The sequence below is a fragment of the Euprymna scolopes genome, chromosome 10 (assembly GCF_053919585.1).
Source record: "Euprymna scolopes isolate OS-2025 chromosome 10, ASM5391958v1, whole genome shotgun sequence".
Classification (NCBI taxonomy): Eukaryota; Metazoa; Mollusca; class Cephalopoda; order Sepiida; family Sepiolidae; genus Euprymna; species Euprymna scolopes.
In genome coordinates, this window is record NC_136491.1 from 53,417,084 (window position 1) to 53,434,640 (window position 17,557).

Sequence of the window (17,557 nt, forward strand, 5' to 3'; positions counted from 1 at the left end):
TTCACTATAACAACATATGAAATAACAAACAAATTCTTACTCTAGACGCACAGAAAATTTAGCACAACAAAAAAGTACTGATAAGTAGTGATTTTTTACATTTTTAATTAGAAAAAAATGGTACTTCTACAGTATCCTACCCAGGGAATAAGTTACTTGCACAGAGAAGTACCCATAAAAAAACAAAGAAGGTCTTATCTGTGACGTACATAAGTTATCAAAATCGAATATCATGTAATATATTCGAGCAGTATAACATTCATACAAAAACATCCGGTGCTTCTCCACTATAACACTCTAATGTAAAAACAAGCACACTCTTACCTGTGACATACCGAAAATGTAGCACAACAGACTCTTATAGTAATACTTTTAAATATGCGCTGTACATTACCCGCCCTAGGTAAGGATTTTTTTCCACATACGTGCTGTAAATTCCTGTCTAATGAAGATACAATTATTTCATACATATGTTGTGTAATACCAGTCCTAGGGTTGGTAAACTATGCTTTTACTCAAGATGGCAAATGGCATATAAACATAAACACTTCCTCTATTCTAAGAATAACAGGTGTGCCCAAATTTTTCTCGTTATCTTTTACGGTCCCGAGCAACGCCAGGTGGCCTTGCTAGAATATAATTTAGTCTTTATTAAGCTTTGAAGCGACTTGTCCTGAAGATTGCTAGCTAGAATCGATTATTGTTTAGCTTTGCATCAGTTACATTACGATTTCATGTCGGTACATTGAGCGAACATCGTGGAAATAATAAACAAGATGAGAAAAGGTGTACTAATAATAAAAGTAACAAAAATTGAAAATAATTTTGTTTATAGAAAAGATAAATGTGTAGATCTGAGAGTATTAACTTATTGCTAAGTTTTATCATATTTCAGGGAAAATACAACATGCATATGGACGAACCGGTTATATGCTAGAAAGCCTGAAACGTGTTTTCTTCCTGAATACAGTGCATAACGTTAAAAGAATAGGGCGTGAATGATTAAATCAGTATGAGGTTGAAAAAAGTTTTTGCGGTTTTTATTGTAAAAGTTAGATGAACTTATCTCGGCCAAAATAAATATTTATTGATCGAAATAAGCACTATCAGAATGAACATACATTTGCCAACGCAAGACAGGTGTACTTATACCAGAAACTACAAATATCTTGCGTTTTGGAGCTATTAAATCGCTGAAGGCGTTTTTGATAACGCTTAGCATTTATCACGCAGAATGTTGCCGAGATGCTTGAAAAAGTGATACTCGGTATGTAAGACGTCTGGAGAGTATAGCAGATGAGGCAGAGTTTCGTAGCCCACATAGTTCAACATCCGCTCGGTCGGTTCAGCAACACGCCGTCGGGCATTGTCGTAGAGGAGACTTGGGCTGTTTCTGTTGACCAATACTGCGTGTTGTTGCCGTATATTTTCATGTATTTCATCCGTTTGCTTCATTTAACCAACTATAATAGAGGAGACCAGTTGCAAACCACTAAACCTTCAGCATAGACTTTTATTACTGCAACTCTAGCAGTATCAGAATTTTGGAGACATTCGCAGGCGAAGTCGCCATTTTGAATATACACCTATCTTTCTTTCAGATTTTAATAATAGTATAACGTAATTTAAACCCGTAAATTTTATTTCAATAAAACGAGCAAAGACCAAATTTTAATATCATAAAAGCTTTAATAGAGAAATAAACAATTTTATTTATTTTTCCGTCGATTTCTTCACTTAACATTCGAACAATAACATTACTTGAATCTTACGATAATTATTTTAACGGCAAAATAAAGAACTTACCTGGTTAATGAGTAAGATATGCTTTCTTTTAATCTTCCTGTATGAGAATTTATTCATATTTATGTATTATAATCCATGTATTTTTAAATGGAAGGATTTTTCCAACACACATCGCGCCCACGCGTGTCTTTAAAGTAAGTTGTCATGACACCGGAAGTGAAAAATTATCTCTTACTTATGTACGGAGGCCTATAAGTGTAAAAAAAAACCCACTAATTCAGAAACCTTAATAATCTCGATATTGGATTATATTCCTTCAAATTTTCCACTTTTAAAGGTTTTCGGAGGCGCTGTAAACATAAATAACCATATATATATACGGCAATCGAAACTAGTAGTTTCCAAGATAAAAAATTTTACAAATGGTCACAAGGTGGGGGGTCACTTTTCTATAATGATGTGACGTCAAATGGGCACCCACTTTATGACCACATTGCAATGAACAGATTTGCCGTAATTTTAAAGGAATTTTCGAGGGTGGCTTCATATTGACTCTATATGAATAAAGTGTGGAATTCTTCATATTTACAATATATGATTAAACAAATATTTAATGTAATAATAACAATAATAACAAACCAAAACACGTCTTCTTTATAATATAAGTTTTTTATTCCGTTTTGTATCAAATAAACGAAGGTAACACTTTAGGATTGACATTTCCTATTTTGCAATGTAATTTAATCAAATAATTTCTTATAAATTCTTCAAAGATGTGAGAAATTAAGCAGAAAGACAAAGAAATTCCATTTGCATTTATTGAAATAAGAAATTGAGTTTATTTTAAATTCAGGGGGAACAAATTAAGATAAGTTTGCAAATGTCTTTAAAACAAGAAAATAAATAAAATTTTCCAGCGTACATTTTGAAATCAGAATAAAAGTTTAAATAATTTTATTTAAAACAAAATAAGAAAATATAAATTCTCTTTAGACAGATTTAAATTCCAGAATAAAAAGTTTTTCAATATTTGTCTTTTTTTTTTTTTACAAGAAAATAAATTTTTCCAGCAGACAGTTTGAATTCAGAATAGAAGGTTTGGATTCAATTTTTTTTAACAATAAAATAAGAAAATCTAAATTTCCTTGGACAGATTTATAAAACATGATAGAAAGTTTGCAATATTTTTTTTTTTTACAAGAAAATAAATTTTTCCAGCAGACAGTTTGAATTCAGAATAAAAGGTTTGGATTCAATTTTTTTTAACAATAAAATAAGAAAATCTAAATTTCCTTGGACAGATTTATAAAAGAAGAATGCTGAATGTCGGGTCAGCGTGGCCTTCGTGGACGGTGTGTTTGCCTGACTTAAGGGAGATAACTTGTCCGGTTTTTTTATTATTGTGCCTTGACGCTATCGTAGAAAAAATCTGATAGTTTTCATTTTTTTAATAACACGAATTACTATATGACGCAGATGTGGAATGGTATTTTTCTTTTTTTAATATCTTAAAGAAATACCTGAATATTTTTTTTATTATACTATACATCTGCATAACCCGAATTCGTCTTTTTTTATATATCGAAAAAAAGGAAACCAGGAATTAAATATAATTATATAAACTGATCGACTATTATTTACTGGAATATTCTAAACAAAAATTAAGCTTCCACGTAAAAGAAAAAAACAAAAAAATAACACGTGGTTATCGAAAAAAATAGGGTTTAAATTTTGGACTTTACCGGTAAATTACCAGATAAGTGATATTTTTTGTTGTTTTAAATTTGAGTATTTTATTTATTCATGTTTTATCTTCAATTTGTGATATATAAAACGTTTCAAGCAAAATTAATTATTAAATTTCTCATAGACATTCCAAAATGGGGGGGTGAATTTATAAAACAACGTTTGTCTAAAATATTATATTTAGTTTATCGGAAAGAGCATAAAATTTTACATTCACCCTGAAAAAAACGTAACAATTGAACGAATAGGAAAATTTTGATAGATTTTTAAAGTTTAAAAATTGAAAAATATTCATCTCATAAAAATCAATTGATTTCATTACGTAACAAAATGGCTCCCCAGAGCGCACGCACGCACTTTGTAAACACTGTTTTTTAAACAATGACAAATAATATTTCTATTATTTTTTAAACAACTTAAATAGTTTATTTTGGAAGCATATTCTATAAAGAAAATAAATAACCCACTTTAGAAAGAGAAATTACGAGTTTTCTATATTTTAATCGCAGTTTTCTGTTAGGGGTGTCAAAAATTCCCCCAAAATTCTGATACTGCTACTGCAACTCTGGCTCTGAGAAGTATAGTGGAGTTTCGTCAGCGTCTAACCACTAAACTGAGCGCCGGCGTTTGTCGTAAATAACTCACGTTTCATCGCAAGTCACAAGTTGGTCGAGCAATGTGTCATTCATGATGCGTAAACGAAGGGAAGATGACATTTCATGATGGCGTTTCCTTTGGTTGTCGTTCAATACGTAAGCCACCCATTTTTCAAGATGTTCTTTCTTTCTAATGTCTCTCAAGTGGTTAGATATCGTCGTTTTACAGCTAATTCAGAATCAAGTTGTCTTCGACGAAGGCTCTTAATTGTTTCTGCAGTTTTACGCCCTGGCCTGAACTGAAATAATAATATTGTGCTAATTAGTCATTTTCTATAATGTATGCAAGCTTCCGAAATTAAAACAAACTTGTTTTTAATCGGTTGTAATTTAAACAAGTAGATAGAATGTAAAATGCTTTTAATGATAACTAAATATGTAGTATAACGACAACTAGTTTGAAAATACACCATTTGAAATCAAAATTTAAAAATCGGCAAACACGTTCTTCGCAACGTAATATATTCTGCTCATGAAAATATAATATACATCCTCTAGCATTCCAACGTTCGGAAACATTATGTAAACCGGCATATAAACGTGCGCATGCTGTTAAGATTATTTATGTGAATGCAATATTTTTAGATATCTAACGGAATCTCCGATGTATTATGGATATTTGTGTGTAAAGAGTTGCACCTTTTTCGTCATTTTTTGAAATATATGTTTGACAGTTTATTTAACATAAATTTTCTTGATACGTGTTATAATTAACTGGACGTGCGACTATTAGATCACCTTTCTTGCCTCTATAGTATTTATGAACTCGTGAAAGTCATATATGTAGGTGTATACATTGATTCGAAATTAACAAGTAGAACTGTATCACCTGAAAATATTAGCATTATAATTCGTTTCAAATTTCACTGACCTCCTGCTCTTTTAAAATTTAGTCAGGTAAATATTCCAGTAAAACAACTGGCCCTGACGGTATTCCAATTATAGTACTCAAAAAATCTTCAACCTGAACTAGCGCCCATACTTACAAAACTGTTTAAACGTTGTCTTAAGGAGAATAGTTTCCCATCTCCCTGGAAAATCTCATCAGTATGCCCTGTATTTAAGAATTCAGGTGATCGCTCATCCCCCTCTCAGTACAGGCCAATAAGTCTCCTGTGCGTCATGAGTAAGTTGCTGGAATCTGTGTTAAATACAGAAGTAATCAACCATCTCAACAAAAATAACCTTCTTAGTGACACTCAATATGGTTTCCGTTCTGCTAGATCTACAGCAGATGTGCTTACAGTTATATCTCATAGGATAAGCAAATCTCTCGACGGAGCCAACCTTTCTAGGGCGATTGCTCTTGACATATCTAAGGCCTTTGATAGGGTATGGCATAAAGGTTTACTTCATAAGATCTCTAGCTATGGTATTGCTGGAAATGTCTTCTCAATTATTAAATCATTTCTTTCTTATAAGTTCATAAGAGTTGAGGGGCAAAAATCAGAAGCTCACAGTATTAATCAGGGATCCATCCTGGGCCCAACTCTTTTCCTGATCTATATTAATGATCTTCCAAATCACATCCTTACATCATTTGTAGACATCTGTGCTGACGACACTACCATTTATGGTAGCACATCTAAGACAATAAACGACCAAGTTCACTCCAATTCTCTCTCCTCTGATCTTGAGCACGTAGTACAATGGGGAAAGGAGTGGCTGGTTACTTTTAATGCACCTAAAACCAAGCTTCTCTCTTTACATCATCAACATTCTGATCCACATCTGTCATCAATTGAAATGAATGGCTATCGTCTTCAGGAGGCCTCAAGTTTTGACAAGCTTCTTGGCTTGACCATTACTCCTGATCTTAAATGGAACACGTATATCAAATCTGTTGCCAAGACCGCTGGAAAAATGGTGAGATCTTTCTATCGATTCTTTAGATATCTCACTGCTGATGCTATTCTCTATCTATATAAGAGCCAGGTACGTCCAAGGATGGAATACTGTTGCAACATCTGGGCAGGAGCTGCTAGAAAGGACTTGGCCTGCCTTGATAGAGTTCAAAATAGGCTTCGGAGCCTCGTAGGAGATGTCCTTTTCTCTTCCTTGCAACCTCTATCTCACAGAAGAGATGTTGCGAGTTTGTCTCTGATGTATCGTTATTTTCATGGAAAGTGTTCGACTGAGCTTCAATCTATGGTCCCCCTCGCCAAAATTTCACAAGAAACACTCGTCTTGCTGTAAACACTATCAAAAATTCCCCCCACTCTTTATCTGTGCCTAAACCTAAACGTAGATTCCATGAACAGAGCTTCTTTCTTAGAACTGCACGCCTGTGGAATTGTCTTCCGTTTTCCTGCTTTCCAGCTGACTACAATATGGTTGTCTTTAAGTCTAACGTAAATAAGTTCTTGATGAGCCCTTTCATATAAGTTATTAAATTTACCAAATTTTCATTACTAATGATTACTATATTGTCCAATTTCTAATGTACACTCTTTAACCCTTATCCTTGAGTGGCCTCCTGGCCTTGATAATGTGGTGATGCATATGTAAAAAAAATAGGAGTTTAATGTAAAAAGCAAAACTCGACTGAAAATGTGTGAGAAATTAGGAAAGAGACGAGATGAGAAAGCATAAGAAAATAAAATGCAATTGAAATCAATTTAGGAGTATTAGAAATCTTTTACAGAAAAAAAATCAGAAAATAAAATAAAAATGGAGAGTGAAAAGATCAAAAAGTAAAAAAAAACAAAACAAAAAAAAAGAAAAATACAGAAATTGAACGTAGCAACGTAAAAAAGGAAAAATAAACAAAAAGAAAAGTGAAAGGCAAAGTCAAAGCAAAAAATAAGCCAAACGCAGGAAAATGGTGACTAAAATAATAAAAAGAAATCAACTAAAATGATAAAAGAAAAAAGCAGTAAAATGGTGGAAGAATAAAAGAAGGAGTATAAAAAGTAGGGGGAAAAGTACAGAATCCATAGCGAAAAATAAACAAGAGTAGAAAAAGAAAGGAAAAATATTAGGATAATTTTTATAGATTACAATTCCTTTGACTTAAAAATAAATGTTAACACTTATTCTATGATTCATTTTAGAATCTGATAGTACATGTGGGAATTTTATAAAAAAGCCAGGATATCAGTAAAGATGATGCAATAGGTTGTGCAGCTCTCGAACTGTCATTCATCCATCCAAGAGTGCGTGCCAATATTTATACCACTACCATAAAAATTAATCATGGAAGAAGGAAACACAGAGATGTGATAAAAATTGTGAGAATCGAAAACGACAAAAAAGATAACAGAATTAAAAATAGAGATGAAAAGATCTAAATACATAGAAATAAGACAATGGAAGGTTATAGGAGCGAATATTAAATATATATATATATATATATATATATATATATATAAAATAATTAAAGGATGCAGAGAGAGAGAGAGAGAGAGAGAGAGGGGGGATACGAAGATATTAAATGAAAAATATCTCGACGACGAAAGAAATTTAAAAAAAATAAGGGAAATTATGTGAGAATCAAAATCGACAGTAAATAACAAGTGACAAAAATATAAATGATAAAATGAATGAAACATATAAACAAAATTAAAAGAGAAGAATATTGAAGAAGATATAATAATCGGTAAAACAAAACTAAGAAAAAAATAATTGATTAGTAAGTTGCTTTAATTTACTAGCGTGAAATTGGTATTTTCTTTATGTGTTAACATAAGTATTTTATTCTAAAATTATTTAAATTATTGTTATTCTGTATGATATTTTCATGAATATTATTCTTAAATTGAGATTTCATTTTTATTAATAATATTAGTGTTGCTTGCCTTCATTAAATTAGCTACGATCTTGCAGTATTAAATATAGGTAGTATGTTTTCTTAAGTCTCCCCAGTTTAAATAAATATCGTATAAAGACGCCCATAATCATATAATCCATCTGTTATTACCTTCCTTTTGATATTAAAACTGTATGTATTTTCATGTTAAACTGATATTATTTGGAGTATTAAATGGCTTTTAAGTGTAAAGTTAGTATAGTATTTTGTTGTAATAGAGCTAGTCTGTTGTTATAAAGAATTGTATTGCCTTTCTTTATACAATATAATTATCCGTTCGATCTTTTACAGAGTATGGTTTTATATAAAATCGGTAGTTATTGTTTGGATTACATCGATAGGGTATTTCGAAATTAAATATGTTATTTTCCGCGGTTATAAATTTACATTTGTGGTACTGAAATTGGTATATCTTACTGCCAAAATGAGTTATATTTCAGCATTAAAATACTTGTGTGTCATCGGTTTTATATTAAATGTGTGTTTTTATTTTGTATTGTAATATGCATTATAGTTTACGATTAAAATCGCTGTTATCTTTCGGAATTAAATATCTAACATGATATTTATATGCTAGTAAAACCGTAAAACGAAATCTAACTTACGTTAAGGTACTTCACATTATTTTTTTTATATTATTGCACGTATAGAAGGATGACCTGTATTTCTTTTTAAAAAAATGTTTTTGATTTTTTCCATCATAATTAAAAGTGAAATGTCGATTTGAGAATTATTTGCAGGCTTCTGATATTTAATGCCTTAAAATATGTTTTTATCTTAAGGTCTTAATATCAAAAACACTTGATATTTGCAGTTTTGCTTTATTTTTATCGGTTTGCGTTTTGCCAGGATATTATTTACGACTAAAGGAACATGAGCCACAGAATTGCATTGTAGAGTCGTTTCGTCGCGACATGCTGGAAAACGGATGGGAAAGGGGGAGTTAATTAACTTTTTTTTATTTTACTAGATTATGTACCCGCATTTGTTGGATCGTCACATATGAAACTGATGAGACATCAAGCGAGGACTTATTGATTGTGTAACTCGATTGGCAGGAGCTTGTTGATTTTCTCACTTTATATGATGATATGATAAGGTTTAGTCTAAGGGATACTGGGAACTTACGAATTTGTCATTGTCGAGAATGCAGTCGGCATTATAAGAGCCGAATATCCGGCCGTTTTGCTTAAATCTTCTAAAAAAAAGGAGTAAACAGTTTTTTTTTACACAAAATAACTGTTTTTATTATATTGTCTCTCATACATTATTCGGACAAAGATAGAAAAACAAAAGCTACAAGTGAGTCAGCATAAAATTAAATATGCAATTAATACAAAAGTGTTGTCAAGTAATGATCACGCTTAAGTCGGTTCTAGTGTATACCCTTCGCAACGTCTCCATGCACGTTAAAGTAAAACCTTCGAGCAACCTGTAATTACTTAATAATCCATCATTTACAAAAATTCTTGGTTAAGTTACGGAACTATTTACTTGCAGCATTTATAACAATTATAACAATGCTATTTTTGACAAAGTGTTACCTCATCAACAACGCTAAACGTATAGAGTGCAAGATCGCCTAAACAAGTTATGAACATTACTACTTTAGACGGTGGAACTATTCGCGTAGAGAACAAATAACACAATGTATGCATGTTCCTTCGATAATAAAGCGCATTGTTAAGTTCCGATATATCATATACTGAAATATAAATATATGTAAGTTGCGCATAGTATAATTTCGGGGCCTATGATTTTGATGCATTAGTGATTTTACCAAACTGTACTCGAAAAATGCCATTTACTGAGTTCTTTAAATAAACATTTGTGTATATTTAAAGAACGGCATGTGAAAAGGTTAAAAATAATTTAACACACAGGTTGAGTCTATTGGCAATATCAGAGAAGCTTAATTGATGCCGATAATCGATAGTACCTTTGTGGCATGCTCTATTCCCAACACCGATGAATATAGATCAATGCACGAGCGAGTAATCAATAATAACACTTAAAAAGGGGTATAGATAGGTACGAAATATATACGTTAGAGATCGAGATCTTAGACTTAGTTTAATCACGTATCTTGAAGAGAGTTTAAGATTGAAATTAAGGAATGTGGATGAGTAAATTCTTAAAAATGATTTGTGTATATTTTAAAGGAGGAATGTGTGAGAAAAAATAAGGTCAAAGGGTGTATCAATATTATCTAAAAGATTTAATTGATTTCGATAAGCGAGGACCCGATGTGTTTTCTCTACAACAGAGCATGCGGAACGGAGATAATGGGAGATTAAACAAATGTAAAAGAGGAATTATCTTTTCGTTTCTAGTTTTTAGTTATATTTTACGTGCTGGAAAAGATGCATTTCGAAACACGTCGCCGATCAACTGCCGAAAGGTGCAGATTCTATAAGTAATTCTGACAAGCTTAAGTGACTACCATCAAGAAAGTAATGACTACGTGATATATATAACTGAGTAGCCAGATCACTAATATCTGTTTAAAATGCAATACAGTAATTCGTATTTGAATATCTTTTAAAGAGGAAATAAAAACAACTCTTATGTTACGACGGTAGGAATAATTAAAAACTAAATACCGGATTTTCTCTGGAATTTAAATTTTTACAATTCCTCTGGAATCATTTGTTTTATGTACATTTTGTTGCACTTTTACCTAATAGTTTAGGGGAAAATTATACATGTATATAAATAACATCCAAATACGAGGTAAATGTAATTGTTGTGTTCAGCAATATACACATATCATATAATATATGCAAGGTAATTCGAGATAAAGTATAAATTACAGTTTAAAACACTCTATTTTACAGGTTATAAAAAAAGTGTAAATTAATCAATTTCAGATAATATTTTGCATGTGTATAAATGCATGTTATAAAAACAGTTTCTTTAACAATTTTTCTTTTTATGCAAGAAATAATTTACTAACCTGTATAAATTTTAGATGCATCATAAGATTAATTAGCAATGTGACTTTCATGTGACTGCTACACGACAATCTCTCCTTTCAAACTTGAAAATTTCATTTTGCTTTTTTACATCCTTTTTTTGTAATCTTCATAGTAGTAGTGCCGACTGGACGATAACTTATTGCTCTTTCTTCTTTTAAAGCATTCCCATAAAAAATAATATAGGTAATATATTAATTTAATAATAATTATTATTTTTCTATGTGGATCAAATAGAAAATAAATCATGAATGTGTAACGTTTTTCAAAAAAAACAATCTCTTTTTGACACATAGTATAACGATGATGCTCCTTAGCTAATATAATTTTAATGAAGTCCAATGTCACACATACCTGTTGAGCTATTCTCATAAATAGTCTTATTTCTGGCCAGCCAACGTTTGCTTCGAATACGCACGTTGTTATTTTACTGAGCCCCATCAAATATTGATCAACTTTTCTCGAGTAATCTATGTACCTTGATACGTTATTAATAAAATATTTAAATGATAAAACGTGTGAATGCTAATTTTGCTGATATATTTCTACGTTTGCAATTATTTTTAAGAGTTAATAAGTCATCGTGAATCTAGATAAATCGCGAGAAAAGTTGAATAGCGTGGTTAGACTTAATTTAAAATTGTATTTAATCTTATTGAAACTAATTTGAATATTCCAAGTGTAATCATATAGATTCATAAGACACGCAGACAAACATCACTCTCTTTTATTAAGAACATGATATAGTTTTCTTAAATAAACAAATTAATATTATATTATATATATTTACAATCCAAAAGGTTTAACAAGGATAATATTTTTCCAAGTTAGGCATGAGATTGTTGTACAATATGGTAACCACATTGCTTGAACAATTCTTAAAATATATGTTAAAATATCGATTTTATTTTGGGCTTTTGACATCAAAGATCAAGGTCACGTAAAAGGTTTCATGTATGATTTCTGTTTTGTTCAAGATAAAACCTCCCTAATCGACCCATAATGTATCTAATAACTAGTATTATCTTTACATTTAGCATTCATCTCAAAACGCGTAGATAATTTGATTTTTAAAATGTGAATATGGATTACACTATGCTTTTTATAATGAGAACAACTAAAAACATCCAGGCTAATCACATTAATATTTTTTTTAAAATTCTCAATGTTTAGTGATAGAATGTTACTAATTGATGCAAGGTGGATTAGTATATTACTCAGGGCAGTCTTTAAATTGCCAGACGATGGTATGTTTTCCAAAGACTAACATATATTCCTGTTGTTCACGTGTGATATAAAACACTGCATTTGATTATATTTTATTATTACTTAATGTATTATTATCAAGCATAAACCTTTAGTCGATAATGAGCGGAAATATCTTTTTTTTTTTAAATTTAGTGTGGAAGTTTTATTTCGAACAAAATTTAAAAAATGAGAATTCCATTCAATTTTACTTATTTACATACTTCTAAAATTTTGATAGCTTCGTCCAACACACATTCACAGGCAGGTATCTTCTATGTGTATGTGTATGCGTGTATTTATATATTTTGATGTAGATTTTTGTGTAAATGAGTCATATTAAAATTGCATATTTAACATATATGTATATAAAAAAAACTTACTCACCATGAATTGTAAAGTTCTAGACTGTCTACTTTTCATTGTAACTTCCACGTTCTGTAGGTCCAAGACAGTCTACAAGAGAAATACGGAAATAATATTGATATTACCTGACTGTGACCCAATGCAGTTGCAGGTAAAGGCTGCGTTTATAAATATAAAAAAAATGCACATCAACTCAACAGTGAGAATCGTTTTAAATGTTATATTCAAAGAAATAATAGTGAAGTTGAATCATGTTAATTTTGAATAAAAAATGTGACAAAACCGTCAATAAAATATGGACAAGTAAACAGAGAAATTAATAAAAAACAAACATTTTAAATAATATTAAAAGCATGTTATTTTGCTTGTAACTAAACGTAATATATTTATCACAACTCTTCAAACAAAGTAAGCGCATGTTATGTATGAAATTATCTTCCCTACTCTGGTTAAAACCATCACGTGTGAATTCGACACAATGCTGCCAAAAACTCATTAATTAATCCCAAACCGATCTACCTGGCACTGTGTCCTCCTTCTATCCGACCTTGAGTGCCATGTTATACAAGAATGTGGGATTTTTAGGTGATATTCTTTATCTCTCAGCAATCGCTTTGTCCTACCAATGATGTCGCTTCACTATTCCATTTCGCTCGGGCCTAGAGGCTGCCCTATTATTACTTCTCATCTTTTATTATTTGACATTGTCTGGGGAACTTCTTGGAAAAACATTGTACCATTGTCAATTATCACCTCATGACGGGCCTCGTTCAAGCATCACCTTTTCCAATTGCTGTAGAACTGCAGATGTCGATTGTTTATAGAACTCCCTCCATATTATCAGTATACGAAGTCTACAGTTAATCATTGACGAGGGCTCTCCTCCACGATAACGTGTCATATATAGAGTTCTTGATCAATTCGCCGATATCTCAATATTTCCAGGATTATGTATATTTAAGGTATGGTCAATTGATTGGGATCGAACGCGATTCTTAACAACCTTCTGGACTTCTTCCCGATTTTTATGCAGGTGGACGTTCTGCACTAAACAGAATTTTCTTTCCATTCCCATGTGACGCATGATATGCGATACTTCTAGTTCATCAATTTGTAGGCAGCATACCGAGACATTTTTTCAACTAACCACTATTTTTTTTTTATCCGTGTTAACCCACGTGTTTGTTTCTCTCTGAAAGCTCAAACACTTTTTCTTCGTAGTTAAAAATGAGATACTAACTCTCCAAGCATTCAAAACTTCCGTTTTACAATAATATCTCCAGAATCCTTTATTGGGATTCTTCCACTCTCTGTAGAGTTCACTCAACTAAGTACAGTTGCTAAGTCTTATTTCTATTACTCACAACCCCTTTTTTATCGCTAAAGTGATGCCTTGCATAAAAGAGTATAATTCATCTAAAATGAACAAAAACGTGACATTTTGCCGTTGCGTCCATCGCAAAGCGGAAGTGGTGAATGTGTAAATTAAGGCTAGCCAATCTAAAAGAGGGTATGAATATCAGATATATCGGCGAAAAAAACGACCCCTCCTTGTTTCTACAAGTGTCCAGTTGAGGGTGAAGCAATAAATGTTTCAGCCTATTTTTCGATATTTGTCGTCCGCACGGTCGGGCTTCAAAACGATACAATTCCTGTGAAAATCAGTCGCCTCTGTCGAAAGTGTTAGGAATACATACATACATACATACATACATACATACATACATACATAGACACATACATACATAGATAGTAGATACATAGATACATATACACATACATATATTTAAATAGACAGGTGAGATTTATATTATAGATAACACTGCTGTGATTAGCTTAGATTTTCTTTTAATTATGTGAGATATACATACGTTCTTACTACTAAACCTTCTATGAAATAAATTTAAGAGTCGTTCCCGGAAATTTATGTTATGCTGACTACAACGCTGTGTTATATTGACTAAATGTACAATTTGCAGAACATTGATTGAAATACGTTCTTAACATCACCGGGGATTTAAAATGTACTTTTATTTTTAAGAGTTTTTTTTTTTTTTAAATAAAATCCCTTTAAAAGATTATAAAACAAAATCCCTTTCTAATTTTTTCTTTCTGAAAGGCTTAAAGCTGTTAAGGAAATTCGGAATGTTCGAGAAATAATTAGTTACAACACTATGGAGAATTTTTCTCCGTCATGAAAATGTGTTGTGGTGTGTCTGAAAAAAATCTAAATTACAATGTCAAGCAGAGTATAAACTCAGTTCCAGTTCTTATTACTTGACCCAAAGAACTTGGAGGTTATTGACCAGAGTACACCGCGTGTTCCTAACGTTGCGCATCCTGGCGATACGTAAGTATAATTTAAATGTGTTATGTTTAACTGGTCTCATTTCTTACGCCAGTTTTTTAAAAAAATTTTTTTAATCTAGCATGAAAATTCTGCAGTACAATTAAATAGAAATAAAATTTCTCCATGTCCAAACTTATCTCTTCAAGTGAGTTGTTTGGGGGGGATTAAGCTTACATTTTAGGAAATTACGAACCTTATTAGTTCATTGAAAATTGAAATAGAATCAGTAAAAACTCAGTTGTATGTAATTGGCGTTATGTAAATCTTTTTTATTTAAAACTATGTTTCGCGGTATTAATGTCTTCTAAACATGATTTTTAAAGATAAAATTATTCATTTCACCATCGTAATATACTCAAATTTTCAAGATAACAAAAATGCATTTAATATGAAGGTTACATTATATTTTACAACATTAAATTTTGCAAAGCTTTTTAAATGTTCGAGAGTATAATGCTTGCAATGAGTTTAAAATAAAAAGTATTGAAAACTTATTAATGTGTTTATTTTTTCATATTAAAAAAGAACACATTTGACTTGCAAATCATTTGTCTAAATCGGGTTTTAAAATATTTTTCAATGGTTTTAATTTTGATTGCGATAACTATTCAATTGATATTAAATATTACTAATAATTGATTTTTAATTATAGAAAACCGAAAATACACTATTTTAAGTTCTCTGAAGTTTATCCTACATGCATAATTATAAGATCACTGTAATATGTATTGTCTATTTTGATATATTCAATTCTTGGCCGATGATGCAATAACTGCATTACTGGTAAAAACGCAAATCTTGATTCTTTAAACACATATCAGATCTATTTTATTTCCTAAATTTTTACACAATTCAAGATCCTTATATTATTTTAGTCACAATCACAATTAAACCAACTCTTTTGAACTTTTATTTAAATACTTAAATAAGTAAATAATCAATATGTGAAGGTCCTAAAACATTATTCTCTATCATATCGTTTTTATATTACTATTAAAATTCAATATATGTTACGCAATTACAAAAATGAATTAACAATTAATTCAGTTTTAATAAAGTTTAACGTTTTAATTATTCACTAAAGCAACGATCGGTTAAATAAATGTCGTATAATAAACAAACACGTTTGAGAAAAGAACAATACAAAGGTAATTACACATAGTCCACATAGAAAATCTAACATGTTAAAAGTGAGAAAACTGTTAATTTGCAGTTGCATCTTAAGCGTTCTCTATACAATCCTGATAACAAAGGGTTATTGAATATTTGGAAATTTGTTTTCGTTTTAATTTTAGGTCATATTTATTTTTAGGCAATTACTGATCATGTTAAAATATTCGTATTTCAGATCTGTAATATATGAAAATCTATATGTATTCATATTCATTGTGTAAACTTACGATTTTGTAAACAAGTAATGCGAAATCGACGAAATATATATATATATATATATATATATGTTACAGAGAGAGAGAAAGAGATAGAGAGAGAGAGAAAAAGGTGAATAAACGTAGAGGTAGACACGTTTACCAAAACCGAAGGTCAGCTGACCAGATTACGTATGTGTGACGTGGTCAGGTTGGCTAGATCTGTGAGATTTGATTCGGGCTTTGAAGAAGACGGACGGTTTTCCGTTGTCTCCCTCTCTTAACTGGGGAGGGGGGAGACGAACGCTGACGTGTGTAGAAGAAGAACCCCCACACAGGCCGATTTCACTTCCACTTCTGCAGGACCTCTGGGGAAAGTGAAATAAAAACTATCAAAACCCATTCATCGTCTTGGAGTGATAAATCTTCGTCAAACAGGTATCAAGGGTCCCTCCAGGATGAGAAATTTCCAGATGGTCCAACATCGAAGAAGCAGAGGTAGGTTCTGAAATTACATGTCACACACACGATTCACTTCATGATAATCAAACACACAACCATTTATATTAGAGACAATCATAGGCAGGCGAAATCCTTTGTGATGTTATACACCCCTAAACGTAAATGATAACCCTAGTGAGAACTCAGATGATAACGATATATAACATATATATATACATATATATATATGTATATATATATGTGTGTGTATGTGTGTATGTGTGTATATATTGCGCCTACTGATACCTATACCCATTCAGCTTATTATATATCTACAGTACACTGAGCATTGTTTTCTTTTAATAGTATTAATACTTATACTCGTGCAGTAAAATAAACTATGCTGTTTAGACTCCAGGTCTTATATCCTAACAAAACAATATATATATATATATATGTATATATGTATATATATACACATATATATATTTGTATATATATATATATATATATATATATATATATATATATATATATATATATATATATACTAGACTACACGTGACCCGTTGTGTCAGTATATTAGAATAGCTATGAAATTAATGTATGAGCGTGACACTTCTGGCGTAAAGAAAATAGTTTTTGTGACATAACAAGGACCTTTCTGTTAATGTATATAAAAATGAAAAAAGAATATAGATATATTTCTATAAGTGTTTCTGTTTATAATTGTTTATTATGGAAAAAAGACTTACATCCATTGGATTATAAATAGTTTGCCATACTTATAGGTAAATGTGCACTGAACAGATACCGTACTACTTCAAGTTAAATTCAAATTTTGATATATATTTTTT

General features: G+C 31.0%; 1 protein-coding gene across 1 annotated transcript in view; it reads right to left on the reverse strand.

The window, feature by feature from the left end:
* The window catches only part of LOC145285994 (uncharacterized), a 1,089,650-nt gene that overhangs the window by 543,338 nt on the left and 528,755 nt on the right, over positions 1 to 17,557 (reverse strand). The window contains exon 2 of the mRNA XM_080134585.1: positions 12,564 to 12,632. Within this exon, the coding sequence (XP_079990711.1) occupies positions 12,564 to 12,632 (69 nt within the window). The remainder of the gene's footprint in view (positions 1 to 12,563; positions 12,633 to 17,557) is intronic.